This window comes from Triturus cristatus, chromosome 11, assembly GCF_964204655.1.
Source record: "Triturus cristatus chromosome 11, aTriCri1.1, whole genome shotgun sequence".
NCBI classification, from domain to species: Eukaryota; Metazoa; Chordata; class Amphibia; order Caudata; family Salamandridae; genus Triturus; species Triturus cristatus.
The window spans coordinates 1135855894-1135877990 of record NC_140594.1 but is presented as its reverse complement, the minus strand read 5'-3'; the positions used below and the strand labels follow the sequence as shown (position 1 = coordinate 1135877990).

Sequence of the window (22097 nt, the reverse complement as noted above, 5' to 3'; positions counted from 1 at the left end):
CCAAGCATCTGCATTCTGTACAGCTTGCCTGTACTTTTGTCTCGCCCATGCCTTTGAGTGTACTCGTCTGCCAGTCCGTCCTCTATTTTTTCAATTTGCCCATCCCATTTGCGCACCAGTTGCCCGTTCACTGACTGGTTAGGTTACTCATCATTCACCCAGTTCATCCAACTCCTTTGAATAAACAAACTTTTGTTTTCTGTTTAAGGGCACCATTGTTATCTCCAACCTCTTCTCTGCCCTTCATGACCACACTATTTGGGAGGTTCCTGAAGAGTTTAACCCAAGTCGCTTTCTGGACAAAGAAGGAAACTTTGTGAAGAAGGAAGCATTTATACCCTTCTCTGCAGGTAATGATATCTTACTTGACAATTATCAGCATTCTCTATAATATCGGTTGAATGTATCACAGTACAGCCAATAGCACCATCCGGCGTCTGGTGGCTCTATGAACTAAAGCGCACACTGCTGAGATTCTGTATTTGACCCCAATTGTCCCAGGTTCAAGCCTTTCATCCTTCTGATGTTGATAATATGAGTTCCACTGATTTGTATCAATACACACTCATCTGCCAATAATACAGAGCTATGTTAAGGAATGTTGACGTTTAGTTAGGCCCTAAGAACTATCTTTACCTCCTCTAAGTAGAGATGTTTAATTTTGTCGTTCAGGCTCCCAGACAGCCGGTGCAGTCGATTCGAAGGATCACAGGAGAGCCGATAGCAGGCTGCCAATGCCATGTCTTTATTCCCAGACATCCTTTAGAGGATTCTCTTCCAAGTCTCTTGCCTCTATGAACAAAGAGACCACATGTGGGACATCCAAATTGAGTGTCAGCACTTGCCTCTGACCCTCAGATCTACAGAAGTGGCACTGTCTGACATGAGAGTGAGAGACCAGATGAGTATGGTGACAAATAGGAAAGAGAAGCTGCTTCTGTGCTCTTGTTAGCTGTCTGCAGTTCGGTTTCCACACAATGGGGCTGTAGTGAGGAGAGGCAGGCTGGGTGATGAGAAAGACCCTGCAAAGATGCCAGCATCTACTACTGAGCATCGCATGATTTCCAGAGTACTGAGCTGCACAGTGCATTTCCCATACTCTCTGCCAGGCTTCTCGTCAGTAAATATATTTAATTTCGAATTGTATAAAGCATTCAAAATGTGTCCCCAAAATGTTATTTCACAACTCTTCTGACCACTACATGGACACATATATGTATCCTATGGTTCCCCATGAAGTCCATTATAATGAGCAGTCTTGAGAAGTGTGTTCTATATGATCTACCTGTATTTCTGCCTCTTATGACTGAATTTACTGGCCTGCTTTAACTTTGAGCACTGGGAAAGTGCTAAATAGTTCCCAGTGTATGTGCCCCAAACACTAAACATGGTGAAGGATCAACTAAACCCAGTTGGCATAGTTTACTTTTAAATAACGTTACTGTATTATGGCGCAGGATTTGCACCAATGGTTTAAAAGGTAAATAGCAGAGGTGGGCTACAGGGTAGATTTACACCACCCCAATTGAATTTAAAAGCATGAATTAAATCCTGTCAGTGCAGGTCTGAGCTTCTGAAACAAACCTGCAGCAAGTACATGTGAAAGGGAAGCAGTTTTGACCAGTTTAATAGCCTGCTTATTCTATTAGTTAATTCACTTTAACAAGTGCTGTAGGACGTGGCCCTCTTTGCAGGATCACCTCCAAACCTTTTGCCTACACATCTCCTGTTTGCTCAATACGTTTTGTTGGCATTAGAACTCTGTGAACTTAATCACTGCTCACCAGTGCTAAAATACTTGTGCTCTCTGCTTCAAACATGGTAAAACTGGTTTACAGCTATCTGGCTAGAAAAGATAGAGAAGGTTAGAAGAGAGTAGGAGGCCTTGCTGTCAGTTATAAAGAAGAAATAAAGGCAAAATGTAAACCTACAACTCTCCCGGGGTGTAAGTGTTCAGTGTAGCTTCATGCTAGAATTGGCACCTACCTCCACCTTCTCAAGGCTCCTCATATATCACCCCCCCCCCCATCGCTCATCCCCCCTCCCTGGCCCCACCACTCAGGTTCTAGATGCCCTTCCTGAAAATGTGGCAGAATACAGTTTATAATTAGCCAACTTCTCTATCCTAGGAGTCAGTGATCTACACTTGGACAACAAGAAGGTTGACACTATCAAAAATTGCATCTTTGATCTCGAAGCCTGGCTCGCCCCTTGTACCCACTATCAAGATTATTTATTAGATCACATCTTTTCCAACTCTCTAACTCTCCAGACCTAACATTAGGAGTTCCAATTGAGGTTCTCTGATCAGACTATAATTTAATACCTTTTTGCTTAATTAAACCCAATACTGAAGCCGTCAGATTCCATAAGGCCAATACCAGGCGCAACTGGTACAAGCTTAACCTGAGAGATTGATAAACTTTACTTGCAAATACCAACCAAGATTTAGAGGGTTGCAATTGGAAAAAGAAACTAAGAGATTAGAAAGAGCTTGGAGAAAAAACTCCTGATGGGACCATGAAACTCACTTACAAGGAAGCAGTTAGAAAATATCCTTATGCAATCGGATGCCAAAACTTGATATTTCACAGCAAAAATCGAGACTGCCCCACACTTTTCAAAATAAATATTAAGCCTGGGTGGAGTCCACGGAGTTATGCTACACGGATCTCTGCGAAGTGCAAAACAAACTCTTCCGCCCTATGCGAAGCTCTACGAGCAGCGCAGTGCGTTAGATAAATGCCGTTCGCGGTGATTTTCAGTGCCAGGTGCTTGTCCGCACTGTGCAATCATCGTGAACGGCACCATGCTCAGAGCAAGTGGCAGCTGCTTCCTTTCTGCCGCTCAAGTCGATTTTTACTCGAGCGGCAGCTTTCTCATCGCGAACAGATGGTTTCTCAACGCGAGCGGTCGCAGGCATACACGACCACTCGCAATGAGAAATCTGACCGCCCGTGTTGAAAAATCTCGGAGGGAGATTGATTTTCCCAGCTCGCGCTCGCCAACTTGATGTTGACGATCGCGAATGAGGTAAAATCTCTCTGGGAGGTGGATTTTCCTCGCTCGCCAACTTAACGTTGACAAACGCGAGCGAGGAAAAAACTCCGCTTTCCGTGAAGCTGAGTTTTTCGGAGCTCTGCAAGCTCCGCGTACTGCAGAGTGTGGAAAACTCTTCAAACCCCGCAAGCGGAGCGGTGTTCACCGTCCAATCTTAATAAATATATAAAATAGTAAATAACCTAATGACAACTCCTCAGAATATCAATAGGCCTTTGCCATCAGAAGATCGCTGTAATGAATTAGCATTTTTGTTTTTCTGAAAAAGATTAATAAAATGCGTCAAACCCTGGAAGGAGTCAAAGAGAATCTACTTACACACCACCCAACTCATGGGAAATGGTGTACATTTTTAGAAATGATGGTTGAGAAAACAACAGAGATTCTCTCTTTTCTCAGATCAGGGTCACCAATTAATCCAGCTCCCCCAAGACATTTTATTTAAAGGAGGCGAACTACTCCTATGTACCCGTACCAATATTTTTAACTTTTCCCTTAATTCAGGCACTCTACCTGTAGCATGGAAACATGCCATAGTGAAGCCATTGTTAAAAAAAGGCCCACGCTAATCCACTGACAACTAAAAATTACAGCCCGATTTCCCTTTTCCCAGGACCTAGTAAAATTCTGGAAAAATATGTAAATCATACCTTGGCTTCCTACCTAGAGGAAAAGAATACCCATCTCAAACTGGTTATAGAGTAGGAAATAGTACTGAGACAGCACTCTTAGCGCCCTCTGAAGACCTTAGAGCCATTTTAGATAATGGAGGATCCGCAGCCCTCATCAGGCAGGATCCTGAGCACAGGCTATATCAGAAGTTGAGGCACTCATATGTGCTACCACAGATCTCCTGCTCCTGGTTAATATTACTGTTAAATCTGATACTCTAAAAGTTGAAAAGGTCGCAAGGGCGTCTTTACCCTTCATGTGGATAGGTACATTTTACTTGCAGTTGATTGACATCCTAATAAGTCATTAACTAAACCTGAGAGCAGCACCCGCCGCAATGTGAAAATGCCATGTTGTGCATTTCACAGCGTGCCTGCCATGTAGTGCTGTGAAATGTACCCCCCAAGTGCACCCTCACCTCCGCCCAACACAAGGGGGTCCCGCAACGGGCCCCCGTAACAAATCCCCACCAGCCTTTCCATGGTGGCATCATCGCCATGTAAAGGCAGGCTGTAGCCAGCATCTTAATTTGGTGGACAGTGCCAGGCAATCTTTGAGACTGCTTTTGGCGGTCCCGTGGTAGACAGTCTTTGCGTCCGCCGCGGTGCGAGCTCGATTCCCTCTGCCATCATAATGTGGCGGAGGGAATTTCGCGGTCCGATTGCGGAAGGACCGCCACCACATGGCTGGCGGGGACGGGCCTTCCACAATCGTAATCAGCCCCTAAGTGCCTGAATACGAGTTCGGCGGATTGTGAACTGCCGTACTTTCGGTCATGGTCCAACTGCCATATTACGAGAATGTTGGATTGCCTTTGCACAGACCGCGGTTGAACCACCAACACATCTGCCAACCACCGCCGCGGCAGTCGGGGAAAAGCAGCTGCCATAGGGCGGTATTGAGGAGTCTGAAGGTCAGCGGAAACAAAGGATTTGGGGGGGGGGGCACACTTACCCCTTTCCTATTCTTCCCATCAGCGTTCGACGCCGACCACTTTCTTCATGTCCCCCCTTCACAGCAGCATCTTTACCCCGAAGAATACGACCCTGTTTGCTGTGATGTACAGGTAAGTCCTTTTTGTACCATATGCACATTGCCTGGCCTGCCCACATATGGCCGAACTCCGGCAGTAAGTAGGTGGGATTTTTTCACATGTATCATGCATATGTGCATTCGGCACATATGAAGTCAGAATGCTCACACAGACATTGATATACATGGAAAACCAATCACCACCTCCGCAAGACCTCTGCAGCCACACCGCGGGCACCACGGTCAACTTGTAATACGACGGTGAGAAGATTGCCAGCACTGTGGTCTTCTAGAGGCTGCGGTGGTCAGGTGGTCGGACCGCCGAACTCACGATCAGGCCCTAAGTTCCGAATATGCCACTAACAGCCAATACGCCTGTGAAGTGAAAAAAATTATTGCACTAGCCGATGTCTCTGTCACAGAGGTAGTCTACCACTATAACTTACTAATTGAAAGCCCTATCTACCAACAAAATGAAGATAAACTCTCCCCTAATGGACTATTTCGAAGATACATGTGTTGGCAGACTGCATCGGTTAGGACACAGACGCCAAGCACAATTCCGGGTACTGTGGTGGAATGTCTACAACAGCACCCTGGCACAGGAAGCGAAAAAAAGCCTTAAAACGAGGCCGCGGGGCAGCTGCGTGCAGCGAGCGCACCACTGGCATACCGATGGCATGCCAAAGGCAAGCCCATCCACACCTGAACTGTACCAGGGGCCAGGAAACCAGTTCCTTCTGTTTCAGAACCTGGCTGTTACCACTACTACTCCATGGAAAGGCTACTTGAGCTAGCCAAGCCCCTGCTATACAACAAGGTGTCTTGTGCTAAAGCCTCCACAAGAGGCATGGAGGGTCCTTTCTCATGCCTCAGTTGCAAGTGGAATGAAGTCATGCCTCTATGACCATAGATTTCGTTACATTGATTTCAAACGTGGGAAGAACCTCTTTCCTACATTGTTGTTAAACTAATGAACAGTTCATTAGTTGAACAACAACTTAGGAAAGAGGTTCTTCCCAAGTTTGAAATCAATGTAACGAAATCTATGGTCATAGAGGCATGACTTCATTTCAATGAATTCTAGATTCCAGCCTCTATGTTCCTTAACTGAATCAATGCCCATAATTTTAAAAACTCAGTTGCAAGTGGGACAGCAAGCCACTGACAGAACTGTTACACAGAAAAACTGACAGCAAAACTGGGCTCCTACTGAACTGCATTTACGTTAACTCAAGGTCGCTGCCCAAACACTCCCTTGAGATCTGGGACATTCTAGCAGAAATAAAACTTGATCTAGCCTTCATCAGAGAGACCTGGCTAGACGCTAACAATTCTCCCGATATCGCTGCCACACTGCCTGCTGGATACAAACTACTAAAACGGGATAGACCGGGACGGATGGGAGGAGGAATAGCCATTCTTTTTAAAGACTGTTTCACCTGTCTTCCCGAATCAGTGACTCCACTAGGGGAACACAAGATTTCAGCATTTCAAGTATCCAGTGGTGACCACAAACCACTTGGAGGAGCAGTAATCGAAAGTTCCTCAGGATATAAGCCGGAATTAAGTGCTCAACTGCTATTCCAACTATTCCCCTCATGCTTAAAACATAAGCACTTCATAGTAATAGGCGGTTTTAACGTCCATTTTGAGAACACTGCTAACCCTGTGGGCAAACATTTGGAAAATGAAATGCAAATCCTGCAGGTAAAACAGTGGATTAAAGGACCAACGCACACCGCCAGGCAAACCCTTTCTCAAAGTATTAATATTTACTCTCCCTGGGGTAAGTAAACGTTACAAAGAAAAATCTGTTTAGATGCACTTACTGTACAGCTTAGTACCACGGTAACTAACCCCAGGCAGGATCCTGAGCACAGGCTATATCAGAAGTTGAGGCACTCATATGTGCTAAACCAGATCTCCTGCTCCTGGTTAATATTACTGTTAAATCTGATACTCTAAAAGTTGAAAAGGTCGCAAGGGCGTCTTTACCCTTCATGTGGATAGGTACATTTTACTTGCAGTTGATTGACATCCTAATAAGTCATTAACTAAACCTGAGAGCAGCACCCGCCGCAATGTGAAAATGCCATGTTGTGCATTTCACAGCGCTACGTGGCAGGCACCACATGGTGCCTGCCACGTAGTGCTGTGAAATGTACCCCCCAAGTGCACCCTCACCTCCCCCCAACACAAGAGGGTCCCGCAACTGGCCCCCGTAACAAATCCCCACCAGCCTGTCCATGGTGGCATCGTCGCCATGGAAAGGCAGGCTGTAGCCAGCATCTTAATTTGGTGGACGGTGCCTGCTAGGCACCACCACCATTTTGGGCTATGTGGTCCGTCCGCCAGGCAATCTTTGAGACTGCTTTTGGTGGTCCCGTGATAGACAGTCTTTGCGTCCGCCACGGTTCGAGCTCGATTCCCTCTGCCATCATAATGTGGCAGAGGGAAGTTCGCGGTCCGATTGCGGAAGGACTGCTACCACATGGCCGGCGGGGACGGGCCTTCCACAATCGTAATCAGCCCCTAAGTGCCTGAATACGTGTTCGGCGGATTGTGAACTGCCATACTTTCGGTCATGGTCCAACTGCCATATTACGAGATTGTTGGATTGCCTTTGCACAGACCGCGGTTGAACCACCAACACATCTGCCAACCACCACCGCGGCAGTCGGGGAAAAGCAGGTGCCATAGGGCGGATTTGAGGAGTCTGAAGGTCAGCGGAAACAAAGGATTTGGGGGGGGGGGGGGACACACTCACCCCTTTCCTATTCTTCCCATCAGCGTTCGACGCCGACCACTTTCTTCAGGTCCCCCCTTCACAGCAGCATCTTTACCCCGAAGAATACGACCCTGTTTGCTGTGATGTACAGGTAAGTCCTTTTTGTACCATATGCACATTGCCTGGACTGCCCACATATGGACGAACTCCGGCAGTAAGTAGGTGGGATTTTTTCACATGTATCATGCATATGTGCATTCGGCACAAATGAAGTCAGAATGCTCACACAGACATTGATATACATGGAAAACCAATCACCACCTCCGCAAGACCTCTGAAGCCACACCGCGGGCACCACGGTCAACTTGTAATACGGCGGTGAGAAGATTGCCAGCACTGCGGTCTTTTAGAGGCTGCGGTGGTCAGGTGGTCGGACCGCCGAACTCACGATCAGGCCCTAAGTTCCGAATATGCCACTAACAGCCAATACGCCTGTGAAGTGAAAAAAATGATTGCACTAGCCGATGTCTCTGTCACAGAGGTAGTCTACCACTATAACTTACTAATTGAAAGCCCTATCTACCAACAAAATGAAGATAAACTCTCCCCTAATGGACTATTTCGAAGATACATGTGTTGGCAGACTGCATCGGTTAGGACACAGACGGCAAGGACAATTCCGGGTACTGTGGTGGTATGTCTACAACAGCACCCTGGCACAGGAAGCGGAAAAAGCCTTAAAACGGGGCCACGGGGCAGCTGCGTGCAGCGGGCGCACCACTGGCATACCGATGGCATGCCAAAGGCAAGCCCATCCACACCTGAACTGTACCAGGGGCCAGGAACCCAGTTCCTTTTGTTTCAGAACCTGGCTGTCACCACTACTACTCCATGGAAAGGCTCCTTGAGCTAGCCAAGCCCCTGCTATACAACAAGGTGTCTTGTGCTAAAGCCTCCCCAAGAGGCATGGAGGGTCCTTTCTCATGCCTCAGTTGCAAGTGGAATGAAGTCATGCCTCTATGACCATAGATTTCGTTACATTGATTTCAAACGTGGGAAGAACCTCTTTCCTACATTGTTGTTAAACTAATGAACAGTTCATTAGTTGAATAACAACTTAGGAAAGAGGTTCTTCCCAAGTTTGAAATCAATGTAACGAAATCTATGGTCATAGAGGCATGACTTCTTTTCAATGTATTCTAGATTCCAGCCTCTATGTTCCTTAACTGAATCAATGCCCATAATTTTAAAAACTCAGTTGCAAGTGGGACAGCAAGCCACTGACAGAACTGTCACACAGAAAAACTGACAGCAAAACTGGGCTCCTACTGAACTGCATTTACGTTAACTCAAGGTCACTCCCTTGAGATCTGGGACATTCTAGCAGAAATAAAACTTGATCTAGCCTTCATCAGAGAGACCTGGCTAGACGCTAACAATTCTCCCGATATCGCTGCCACACTGCCTGCTGGATACAAACTACTAAAACGGGATAGACCGTGACGGATGGGAGGAGGAATAGCCATTCTTTTTAAAGACTGTTTCACCTGTCTTCCCGAATCAGTGACTCCACTAGGGGAACACAAGATTTCAGCATTTCCAGTATCCAGTGGTGACCACAAACCACTTGGAGGAGCAGTAATCGAAAGTTCCTCAGGATATAAGCCGGAATTAAGTGCTCAACTGCTATTCCAACTATTCCCCTCATGCTTAAAACATAAGCACTTCATAGTAATAGGCGATTTTAACGTCCATTTTGAGAACACTGCTAACCCTGTGGGCAAACATTTGGAAAATGAAATGCAAATCCTGCAGGTAAAACAGTGGATTAAAGGACCAACGCACACCGCCAGGCAAACCCTTTCTCAAAGTATTAATATTTACTCTCCCTGGGGTAAGTAAATGTTACAAAGAAAAATCTGTTTAGATGCACTTACTGTACAGCTTAGTACCACGGTAACTAACCCCAGGCAGGATCCTGAGCACAGGCTATATCAGAAGTTGAGGCACTCATATGTGCTAAACCAGATCTCCTGCTCCTGGTTAATATTACTGTTAAATCTGATACTCTAAAAGTTGAAAAGGTCGCAAGGGCGTCTTTACCCTTCATGTGGATAGGTACATTTTACTTGCAGTTGATTGACATCCTAATAAGTCATTAACTAAACCTGAGAGCAGCACCCGCCGCAATGTGAAAATGCCATTTTGTGCATTTCACAGCGCTACGTGGCAGGCACCACATGGTGCCTGCCACGTAGTGCTGTGAAATGTACCCCCCAAGTGCACCCTCACCTCCCCCCAACACAAGAGGGTCCCGCAACTGGCCTCCGTAACAAATCCCCACCAGCCTGTCCATGGTGGCATCGTCGCTATGGAAAGGCAGGCTGTAGCCAGCATCTTAATTTGGTGGACGGTGCCTGCTAGGCACCACCACCATTTTTGGCTATGTGGTCCGTCCGCCAGGCAATCTTTGAGACTGCTTTTGGCGGTCCCGTGATAGACAGTCTTTGCGTCCGCCACGGTGCGAGCTCGATTCCCTCTGCCATCATAATGTGGCAGAGGGAATTTCGCGGTCCGATTGCGGAAGGACTGCTACCACATGGCCGGCGGGGACGGGCCTTCCACAATCGTAATCAGCCCCTAAGTGCCTGAATACGTGTTCGGCGGATTGTGAACTGCCATACTTTCGGTCATGGTCCAACTGCCATATTACGAGATTGTTGGATTGCCTTTGCACAGACCGCGGTTGAACCACCAACACATCTGCCAACCACCACCGCGGCAGTCGGGGAAAAGCAGCTGCCATAGGGCGGTATTGAGGAGTCTGAAGGTCAGCGGAAACAAAGGATTTGGGGGGGGGGGCACACTCACCCCTTTCCTATTCTTCCCATCAGTGTTCGACGCCGACCACTTTCTTCAGGTCCCTCCTTCACAGCAGCATCTTTACCCCGAAGAATACGACCCTGTTTGCTGCGATGTACAGGTAAGTCCTTTTTGTACCATATGCACATTGCCTGGACTGCCCACATATGGCCGAACTCCGGCAGTAAGTAGGTGGGATTTTTTCACTTGTATCATGCATATGTGCATTCGGCACATATGAAGTCAGAATGCTCACACAGACATTGATATACATGGAAAACCAATCACCACCTCCGCAAGACCTCTGCAGCCACACCGCGGGCACCACGGTCAACTTGTAATACGGCGGTGAGAAGATTGCCAGCACTGCGGTCTTCTAGAGGCTGCGGTGGTCAGGTGGTCGGACCGCCGAACTCACGATCAGGCCCTAAGTTCCGAATATGCCACTAACAGCCAATACGCCTGTGAAGTGAAAAAAATGATTGCACTAGCCGATGTCTCTGTCACAGAGGTAGTCTACCACTATAACTTACTAATTGAAAGCCCTATCTACCAACAAAATGAAGATAAACTCTCCCCTAATGGACTATTTCGAATATACATGTGTTGGCAGACTGCATCGGTTAGGACACAGACGGCAAGGACAATTCCGGGTACTGTGGTGGTATGTCTACAACAGCACCCTGGCACAGGAAGCGGAAAAAGCCTTAAAACGGGGCCGCGGGGCAGCTGCGTGCAGCGGGCGCACCACTGGCATACCAATGGCATGCCAAAGGCAAGCCCATCCACACCTGAACTGTACCAGGGGCCAGGAACCCAGTTCCTTTTGTTTCAGAACCTGGCTGTCACCACTACTACTCCATGGAAAGGCTCCTTGAGCTAGCCAAGCCCCTGCTATACAACAAGGTGTCTTGTGCTAAAGCCTCCCCAAAAGGCATGGAGGGTAATTTCTCATGCCTCAGTTACAAGTGGAATGAAGTCATGCTTCCATGACCATAGATTTCGTTACATTGATTTCAAACGTGGGAAGAACCTCTTTCCTACATTGTTGTTAAACTAATGAACAGTTCATTAGTTGAATAACAACTTAGGAAAGAGGTTCTTCCCAAGTTTGAAATCAATGTAACGAAATCTATGGTCATAGAGGCATGACTTCATTTCAATATATTCTAGATTCCAGCCTCTATGTTCCTTAACTGAATCAATGCCCATAATTTTAAAAACTCAGTTGCAAGTGGGACAGCAAGCCACTGACAGAACTGTCACACAGAAAAACTGACAGCAAAACTGGGCTCCTACTGAACTGCATTTACGTTAACTCAAGGTCGCTGCCCAAACACTCCCTTGAGATCTGGGACATTCTAGCAGAAATAAAACTTGATCTAGCCTTCATCAGAGAGACCTGGCTAGACGCTAACAATTCTCCCGATATCGCTGCCACACTGCCTGCTGGATACAAACTACTAAAACGGGATAGACCGGGACGGATGGGAGGAGGAATAGCCATTCTTTTTAAAGACTGTTTCACCTGTCTTCCCGAATCAGTGACTCCACTAGGGGAACACAAGATTTCAGCATTTCAAGTATCCAGTGGTGACCACAAACCACTTGGAGGAGCAGTAATCGAAAGTTCCTCAGGATATAAGCCGGAATTAAGTGCTCAACTGCTATTCCAACTATTCCCCTCATGCTTAAAACATAAGCACTTCATAGTAATAGGCGATTTTAACGTCCATTTTGAGAACACTGCTAACCCTGTGGAAAAACATTTGGAAAACTAAATGCAAATCCTGCAGCTAAAACAGTGGATTAAAGGACCAACGCACACTGCCGGGCACACACTGGATCTTTTGTTTTCTGTTCTTTTTTTTTTTATTATCGATTTTAGTGATTTAATGCAAGCCAGTTACAATACAAACAGTAAGCCCTTAAGCCGGAAAGCATATACAAACAACCAGTAAGAAAATGAATCTGAATATACATATATAGACAATATACAAACATACAGGAGCCAAGAGAAATCTGAAAAAAAAGACCCCCAAAAAAATATGCTCAACTGGGTAGGGGACAGGCAGAGGACCAAAAGTTAACCCACTTCCCCCTGAATCCATTGCAAGACTGGCATCCAGATTTTCATTCCTATAGCTTTTTTTTTACTCCCCTTTGTTCTATAAATAGCCTGTTCCAGATTATACATTGCTAGTAAGCGTGCCCTCCAGGTGCAAAAGGATGGTGGTTCTGGACTTATCCATCCTTGAGTAATACACCCCCAAAAAAATTGCCATGGAAATAAATACCAGTTTTCTGTTATTCTCATTCGGTATTTCCGAGGATACTCCTGTCAGTACTAAATCTGGTGTTATTGTAAATGCAGATCCAAGTACTACAGTAAGAAAGGATTGGATTTCATATAACAGAGATGTTAATCGTGGACAACGACAAAACATATGAATTGCGTCAGCAGCAAACAACCCACATCTACTACATGCAATTCCCGCTGTTGACCCCCATTTCGATATTTTTGCAGGGGTATAATATAAATCAAAAATAGCCATGTAGTGCTGTGAACGCATTCTACCCATCAACAAAACAGAATTAGCAAGCAAGATAGAACTCTTAAACATATTATTATCGCAGTCTATCTTCTGTGCCCATCTCAGTTGAACCTCTAGCATATCATCTGGGCAAAATGATAATAATAGATTGTAGTGAATACCAATCCTTTTTTTAGTATATAAGGAGTCAATAGGAGAGATCTCCCCAAGTCCAGAACAAACAAAAGAAGTCATATTCTTTAAAAAACTATGTAGCTGGAGGTAATTAAAATAGTCAGCGTTTATAAGATTAAACTGAGATTGTAATTCTGTAAATGTTATGATATGATTATTGTGCCATAAGTCACCTAAAGAATTGATACCACTATTCCGCCATCTCGACATTGTATAATCTCTAAAAATAGAAGGAAAAATGTGTGAAGACGTCAAGGGAGTATATCTCGAAATTTGAGGAATCCCTGCATGGTGCCGGATTAAATTCCAAGCAAAAAACACAGCTTTCAAAATCTTAAATTTAGTTTTTTTATAATAACTAGGCTCTATATTTTTTAACAAACATCCACGTGCCTCAACTCCCAAACCAAAGTCATAGATTGACGGGGTATGGGATTCTAGTATCTGCGTCTTAGCACCAATTATTAAGGGGGAAATAAACTGCAATACAGACGCCAGATAATAGAACAAAAAATGTGGTGTGCTCCACCCACCCCTATCCTTGTCATGTCATGTCATGTCAATAAGAATTTGTAAAGCGCACGTTCACCGGGGAGGTTTCATGGCGCTGAATTAAGCCGAAATCTGGTCCAGAAAGAACAGTTAGAAAGCCTGTTGGAAAAGCCAGGTCTTTAGCAGGCGTCTGAAAATGAGAAGAGAGGGAGAGAGACGAATTTCAGAAGGGAGAGAATTCCAAAACGGGGGGGCCAAGGTCGAAAACCTGGTGCCGCCGGTGCGTTTGAGTTTGAAAGTGGGAGTCAAAAGAAAGTTTTTGCGAGCAGAGCGCAGATGGCGCGCAGGGGCATATTTTGTAATCATGTTATTGACAAATTTAGGGCTGGGTCCATTAAGTGATTTGAAAATGAGGCAGCCGATCTTGAAAGCACTACGCTGAGTAATAGGCAACCAATGAAGATGCTTCAAAACGGGGGTGATATGGTGATGCCTAGGTTGGTGGGTGATTAGACGCGCTGCCTGGTTTTGTATAAGCTGGAGCCTTTTAGATAAATAGAGGGGAATGCCAAAGTACAATGAGTTGGCGTAGTCGATATGTGACATGACCATGGCAATGATGACTTGGATGCGAGCATCATGGGTAAGGTATTTGCAAATTTTCTTGATTTTCCGGAGTTGGAAAAAAGGGTAAGTTACTTACCTGTAATCCTAGTTCTCTTCCAGGGGTATCCTCATCAAAGTCATAAGCACTGAATATTCCCGCCCATGTGCGGGGACCCCGGAAATAATAAAATTATATATGTAAAAAACATACATATATACAGCTCTGTATATGTATAAACATATATCATTTTTTCCAAGCAAATGCAGCTCCCATAAAAGGCTAGGCAATGTAAATATACACATCCAATAACACATATATATATATATATATAAAGGTATAACAATACACCTAAATCTCTTTTTTTTTTTTTTTTTTTTAATGAGGTAAACACTCATGAGAAAGCAAAAAATAAAGAGAACAAACTGTGGAAAAACACAGATGTATAACACATTGCCAGCCTGCAGGCTGCATTGCAATACAATACCATAGAGACTAAAAAGCCCTGTACAGGTAAAAACTGGCACCGTGCCTTTAAGGCAGCCCTGACTTCCATATCCCATCATGCCTCAGGGGTGACAGTTAGGTCAGTTGTTCTTTGCGGGACCGTAGTCCTAAACACAAAGATATACCCTTTCCATAATGAATAATACACCTCTTCTCATTTGCCTGGGGAGGTGGGTGGGTTGCTTATGACTTTGATGAGGATACCCCTGGAAGAGAACTAGGATTACAGGTAAGTAACTTACCCTTCTCTTCCAGGGGATCCTCATCAATAGTCATAAGCACTGAATAGAGTAGCAAGCTCCCCTTCCACCAGCAGGCAAATGAAACTAAGGTTGTATCACCCATGGAGAAAAAGAATCATGAAAATGATTATGTTTGGAACAGATTCCTCAAGGAGGCTTGTCCTACTTGAGTGTCTGCCCTGGTGTCCGAATCCAGACAATAATGCCTGGTAAAAGTGTGGACAGATCTCCAAGTGGCTGCCTTGCAGATCTCGGAGAGTGGGACATTATTGAGAAAAGCCGCGGTAGCCGCTTTTCCTCTTGTCGAATGCGCTTTAGGGCGCGCCCCCAATGGTTTCTGAGCCAGTTGGTAGGCCAAAGTAATACTAGAAACAATCCACCTAGCAATGGAACGTTTGGATGCAGCAAAGCCCATACGGACAATCCCATAGTTCACAAACAATTGGTCAGATTTCCTGATATTCTTAGTCCTATCTAGGTAGAATTTCAGGACCCTTCTGACATCTAGAGAATGCAACGCCCTCTCTGCCGGAGAGGAGGGGTTGGGAAAAAAGGTTGGTAAGGAGATGGCTTGGTTTACATGAAACTCCGATACCACCTTGGGTAGGAACGAAGGGTGAGTTCTCATCACCACCCTATTTAGATGAAAAACAGTGTAGGGTTCTTTAGAACAGAGGGCCTGTATCTCACTGACCCTCCGTGCTGAAGTGATGGCTATTAAAAATGCTGTCTTCCATGTGAGGTGCTGTAGGGTAGCCTTATGAATAGGCTCAAAAGGCGAACCCATGAGCTTTGACAGAACCAAGTTTAGCTCCCAGGAAGGAGAGGGAGGTCTAACAGGGGGATAGACTTTCTTGAGCCCTTGCAAGAAATCCTTCACTACCTGCACTTTAAAAAATGACTGCTGTGAAGGCGAACGCCTGTATGCTGTTATGGCTGCTAGGTGAACCTTTATGGATGAAAATTTCAACCCTGCCCTTGCTAAATATAGAAGATAGGGCAAAATTACATCCTCCTGGCATTTAGTGGGATCATAATGATGCTGAGCACACCATATATAAAATCTTTTCCACTTACAGAAGTAGGAGTGTCTTGTCGAAGGCCTCCTGGCTTCCTTCAGTATGGACATACACTCTTGAGGGAGGTTCAGATGGCCATACTGGAGGACTTCAGGAGCCATGCTGTTAAGCTCAGCGAGGGAAGGCTGGGATGGTAAATCTTCCCCTGCATCTTGGATAACGAGTCCGGCCTGCACGGCAGCCGCTTGTGGGGGCGGATCGACATGTGTAGGAGATCCGTGTACCACCACTGCCTCGGCCAGTCCGGTGCTATGAGTATCATCTTGGCAGATGAATTCTGTAGCTTGGTCACCACCTTGGGAATTAGTGGGAGAGGCGGAAAAGCGTACACAAATGTCATTGACCAATTGATCAAAAGGGCATTCCCTAGGGATCCTGGTCGATGGTATCTTGAGGCGAAGCCTCGGCATTTTGTGTTTTGCTCGTCCGCGAAGAGGTCCACTTGCGGGCGCCCCCATTCCCCGAAGATGTCTTCTAACACTTCGTTGTTGATTACCCAGTCCTCTGGCTCTTGAAAATGCCGACTGAGCAAGTCTGCTTGCACGTTGAGTTCTCCTGGTAGGTGCACCGCTTTCAATGAGATGTTCCTTGCTAGGATCCAGTGCCACAGGGACTGAGCTTCCAGCGAGAGCGTTCTGGATCGAGTACCCCCCTGCTTGTTCAGGTAGTACATTGTGGTGGTATTGTCCGTCTGTACTAGAATGGTACTCGTCGTTATCGCAGGTAGGAACGCTTTGAGGGCTAGGTGGACCGCCCTGAGCTCCAGCATGTTGATGTGGTACAACTGTTCGCTGCTGGACCACCGTCCTTGAGTTTGCAGAGTCCCAAAATGCGCACCCCATCCCTGAAGGGATGCGTCGGTGATTAAGGTCTGAGTTGGGGGCTCTTGATGGAAAAGAATGCCCACTTGCAGATTCCTTGGCTTCAGCCACCACTTGATTGACTGTTTGGCTGCAGAGGAGAGGCAAACCTTTTCTTCCCACAGAGAGTTCCTTTGATCCCATTTGTCCTCGAGATCTTGCTGGAGAGGACGCATCCTTAGCCTGGCATTGGGCACTAGGAAGATGCAGGATGCCATGGCCCCTAGCAGAGATGAGATTTGCCTTGCCGATGACAGATTGCTGGTCATAATCTGTCTGCCTTTTAACATAATGGATGACTGTCTTTCCTCCGAAGGAAACACTTTTCCTACTACGGAGTCTATAGTTGCACCCAGGTAGTGGATCCTCTGCGTTGGTGAATAATTGGACTTTTTGACATTCACTCTGAGACCCAACCTGCGACATAAGTTCAGGCATAGCGACAGCTGTGTCCGCACATTCTGTGGCGATGAGCCCTTTATTAGCCAGTCGTCTAGGTAGGGATAGACGAAGACTCCTGCGCGCCTCAGAGCAGCCGCAACTACTGCCACGCATTTTGTGAATACTCGAGGAGCTGACTTCAGGCCAAATGGGAGGACTTTGAACTGATAGTGAGCGTTGCCTACCACAAACCTGAGAAATTTTCGATGATTCCTTAGGATGGGAATATGGAAATATGCATCCTGAAGGTCCAGTGAACACATCCAATCGCCCATCCGGAGAAGAGGATATATTTGGTGGAGCGCCAGCATGCGAAATTTTTCCTTTCTTATGTGCTTGTTCAGTATCCGTAGGTCTAAAATGGGTCTGAACTCCGCCTTCACACTCCTCTTTTGGATGAGAAAATATCTGGAGTAAACTCCCTTTCCTCTCTGGTTTATGGGCACTTTCTCTATTGCAGATTTGAGTAGTAGCGTCGCTACCTCTTCTCTGAGCTGCTTTAGATGCTGGGATGACTTGACAGGAGGAATCGATGGGGGGTGACTTCTGAAACGAAGCGAGTACCCATGACGCAGTATATTGAGTACCCACTTGTCCTTTGTGATTGTCTGCCACTCTGGAAGATGATGCGCAACACTTCCTCCCACCGGAGCGGTGGACAGCATCGGAGGAAGCGGTTTCTCATTGCTTCCCCGGTGCTTTGTTTCCAGCATTAGACTGCCTGTTGTTACCTCGTCCCCTGGATGGCTTGCGGGACTGGTATTGCTGTTTCTTTTGACCTTGCTGGTCCTGGTTCTTTTGCCAATGAGGGGTTTGAACCCTCTGTTGGTAATTGCGCCTGTCATTTCCCTTGCGGCGTCGAAACTCTTTCCTCTTTTCAAGCCCGACTGCTTTCATGGTCTCCAGCTCTGCTTTCATACGGGCCATTTCCTCGTCTGCATGGGACCCAAAAAGAGAACTACCGGAGAAAGGCAGATTTAAAATTCTTGCCTGCGCTTCCGGTTTCAGGGCCGTCAATCTAAGCCAGGATGATCTTCTGGCTGTGACTCCATGTGCATATTCATGCGCTGCCAGTGTTGCCCCATCCGCCGCTGCACTTATGATCTGGTTAGAAACCAGACTCCCCTCATGCAAAATCTCTTCAAAGTCCCGTCTGTCCTCTGATGGAACTTTTTCAACGAACCTCTGAAGAGAGTCCCATAGTGACCTATCATAGCGCCCCAGAAGCGCCGAGGCACTTGCCACCTTCAAGCTTGAGGATGCTGAGCCGCAAACTTTCCTCCCCCAGGAGTCTTGCGTTTTACTGTCCTTATCTGGTGGCACCGTTGAAGATCCAGCTACTGCATGCGTCTTTCTGGCAGCGGCGGTGATGACAGAGTCCGGTGGAGGATCTGTTTTAAGGAATAGCGGATCCTCCGGAGCTGGACGGTACTTTTTTAGAATTCTCGCCGGCGCCGTTTTGGTGGTTGCTGGCGTGAGAAAGATATCCATTACCGGTTGTAGCAAACCGGGGACTAATGGCAACAACGGGCGTGTCACTGTGCGCTCATGAAGAGTTTCAAAAATTATGGATGTGGTGGTCTCCTGAACCGGCATAGGGATACTTAATTTTGTAGCTCCTCTACACAACACTTCTTGAAATGTAGAAATGTCATCTACCGGAGATACCCGAGAGGGTGGCGTCTCCGAGAGTGTCGGTGAATAATCCCTTTTGGATGATCTGGAAGAAGGGGAGGTAGAAGGGGTCCTACGGCGCCTTCTCTCTGATCTGGTCGACTCTCTTCTGAGGGAGGCAGACCTGGATCGCCTTCTTGGTGCTCGAGAGTGACTTCGGGATTCTCTTTCTCGAGATCTTGGTCTGATCGGTGTCGCTGGGAATACCACGCCCCTTATTCTTGTTAGCGATGCCTTTATTGTGTCTGTCATAGCAGGGTCCTGAGGCATCTCCCTTACGGGACTTTGAGGCACAGCATTGTCCTCCTCCTGCGAACTTTCTCTTGCAGGAACTGGAGATTGATGTACAGGCTCTGGTGATCCTGACCTTGAACCTGAGCCCTCTGACCCTGAAGGCGAGATAGAAATGATATGCGGTGACTCCGGAGCTGTATATATCAGTCTATGAGGAGATTTTCGCCTTGAGACTGGTCGAATCGTGAGGCGAATATGTGAAACCTCCTGCGTACCCTCAACAGAGGGCTGCCTCGACGGTGATAGGCCTATCACCGGAGATCTTTGACTCGAATCTTCGAGGCTCCGAGCTTCCTGTCTCGACGTCGAGATTATCTTCGACGGAGGCTTCATGTACCTCACCAAAGCTTTGGAGACCTGTGAGGACGGAGGCACCTGCCTCGACGTCGACTCCAACGGAGGCACCTGCCTCGACGTCGACTCCGACGGAGGCCTCTGCCTCGACGTCGACTCCGACGGAGGCTCCTGCCTCGACGTCGGCCCTGACGGAGGCGTCTGCCTCGACGTCACTCCTGACGGAGACTTTTGTCTCGACGTCGAATGCTCCGACGACGACGAAAGTCTCTTCGCCGTCGAACGATGTTTCCTCGACGGCGATCTTGATCTTGACGGCGATCTTGGTCTCGACGTCGACTGTGGAGATCGCCTACGTACTTCTCGCGACGTCGAATGATGTCTCGCCGACCTCGACGTCGAACGATGTCTTTCTTTCGACGACGAACGATATCTCTGTGCAGACGTCGATCGATCTTCTCTTGACGTCGACAGATGCTTTTTCGACGTTGAACTGTGGCGCCGAGACCTCGACGCCGAGCTTTTAGACGCCGTCGACGTCGAACGCCTCCGTTTCGACGCTGAATCTAAAGTCGACGACGATTTTCTCTTTGCAACATGACTTCCCCTTGACTCCTCACCTCTCCGCGACGATCCCGCCGCTGGAGTCTTCGACGCCGAGCCCGACGTCGATGGGGAGCAAACAGGGACCAACTGCTTCGACGTCGACCGTTCTGCTAGGCCATACAGCCTAATCCTCTCCCTCTCCTTTAAAGTCCTTTTGGAAAGGTCTTCACAATGACGACATGTTGCTGGAGAGTGAGAGTCCGGCAGACAGATGATACACACCTCATGTGTGTCTGACGCAGCCTTCTTTTTTCCACAAGATGGGCATGGAACAAATAAAGAAGGCATTTTTCTGACAAAATGGTTGAAAAATCAGTCAGAAAAACACAGGATACTGACTTCCTCACAGAAATTGTAAGAAGAAGTCCAAAAAAAATCTTAAAGTTGTTATAATTCTTGACTAAAGAGTCAAAAAAGAAGAGAGCTGAATTCCAGGGTCCTGACTGAAGGAGCCGGAAAGAACAACTGACCTAACTGTCACCCCTGAGGCATGATGGGATATGGAAGTCAGGGCTGCCTTAAAGGCACGGTGCCAGTTTTTACCTGTACAGGGCTTTTTAGTCTCTATGGTATTGTATTGCAATGCAGCCTGCAGGCTGGCAATGTGTTATACATCTGTGTTTTTCCACAGTTTGTTCTCTTTATTTTTTGCTTTCTCATGAGTGTTTACCTCATTAAAAAAAAAAAAAAAAAAAAGAGATTTAGGTGTATTGTTATACCTTTATATATATATATATATATGTGTTATTGGATGTGTATATTTACATTGCCTAGCCTTTTATGGGAGCTGCATTTGCTTGGAAAAAATGATATATGTTTATACATATACAGAGCTGTATATATGTATGTTTTTTACATATATAATTTTATTATTTCCGGGGTCCCCGCACATGGGCGGGAATATTCAGTGCTTATGACTTTGATGAGGATCCCCTGGAAGAGAACAGGTGGATACCACAGAGCTAATCTGGGGCTTCAAAGTTAGGTCTTGACTGATATGCACCCCCAGGCTTTTAGCTGTGCTGGAGGGGATGGGAGGTTGACCCAGTTCTCCGGGCCAGAAGTGGGGGCCCCAGGGATTTTTAGCAGTACCACCAGTTAAGATGATTTCTGTTTTATCCGGATTAAGTTTCAAGTGATTTTTGTTCATCCAAGTGCTGATAAACAGCATGGTGGATTGAAATGCTTGGACCGATTCAGGGGTGTTACTAATGGAAAAGATAAGTTGGAAATCATCGGCGTAATTGAAGGTGCAAACTTTCCGCTCCTGCAGGGAACGGACAAGAGGACGGAGATAGAGGTTGAATAGTAGAGGGGAAAGAGAAGAGCCCTGGGGGACGCCACAAGAAGTATGGACACTGCGAGCAGTGAACTGAGCTGTTCGAACTGCCTGAGAGCGGTTTTCCAAAAAGGAGATGATCCAGCTTAGGACGGGGCCAGAGATTCCTGCTTCCCTGACACGATCGACCAAGAGGTGGTGGTCGACCGTGTCGAAAGCAGCCAGCTTGGTGGGGGTCGAGGAATTCAGATCTCTCCAGAAAGTCGGTGAGGCAGCTAGTAACATGGGCTTCCAGTAACTTGGCCAGGAAAGGAAGAAGAGAAATGGGACAATAGTTGGTGAGGATAGCGGGGTCTGAGTCAGTCTTTTTCAGAAGAGGTATAACAATGGCCTCTTTGAAAGAGGCAGGGACGGTACCTTGAAGAAGGGATTTATTTAAGAGATTGAGAACGGGATGTGGGAGTGTAGTGAAAATTTCTTTCTGAATGCTGGGGGGGCAGCAATCAGTGGGCGAGCCAGATTTGACTTTAGAGAGGAGTTTGGCGAGAGTATGGTCCGTTAGTAAGGGGAAATGCAATAAGGAACAGGAGTTAGTACTATGAGGAGAAGAAGGAGACAAGTCTAGGGTAGCAGGGATGC

The 22097-nt window shown here is 46.7% G+C and overlaps 1 protein-coding gene across 2 annotated transcripts in view; it reads left to right on the top strand.

Moving 5' to 3' along the window:
• LOC146786204 (cytochrome P450 2J5-like) overlaps positions 1-22097 on the top strand; it is a 647500-nt gene that overhangs the window by 580206 nt on the left and 45197 nt on the right. For both annotated transcript variants that reach the window (XM_085635780.1, XM_085635781.1), the window contains exon 8: positions 209-350. In XM_085635780.1, the coding sequence (XP_085491906.1) occupies positions 209-350 (142 nt within the window). The remainder of the gene's footprint in view (positions 1-208; positions 351-22097) is intronic.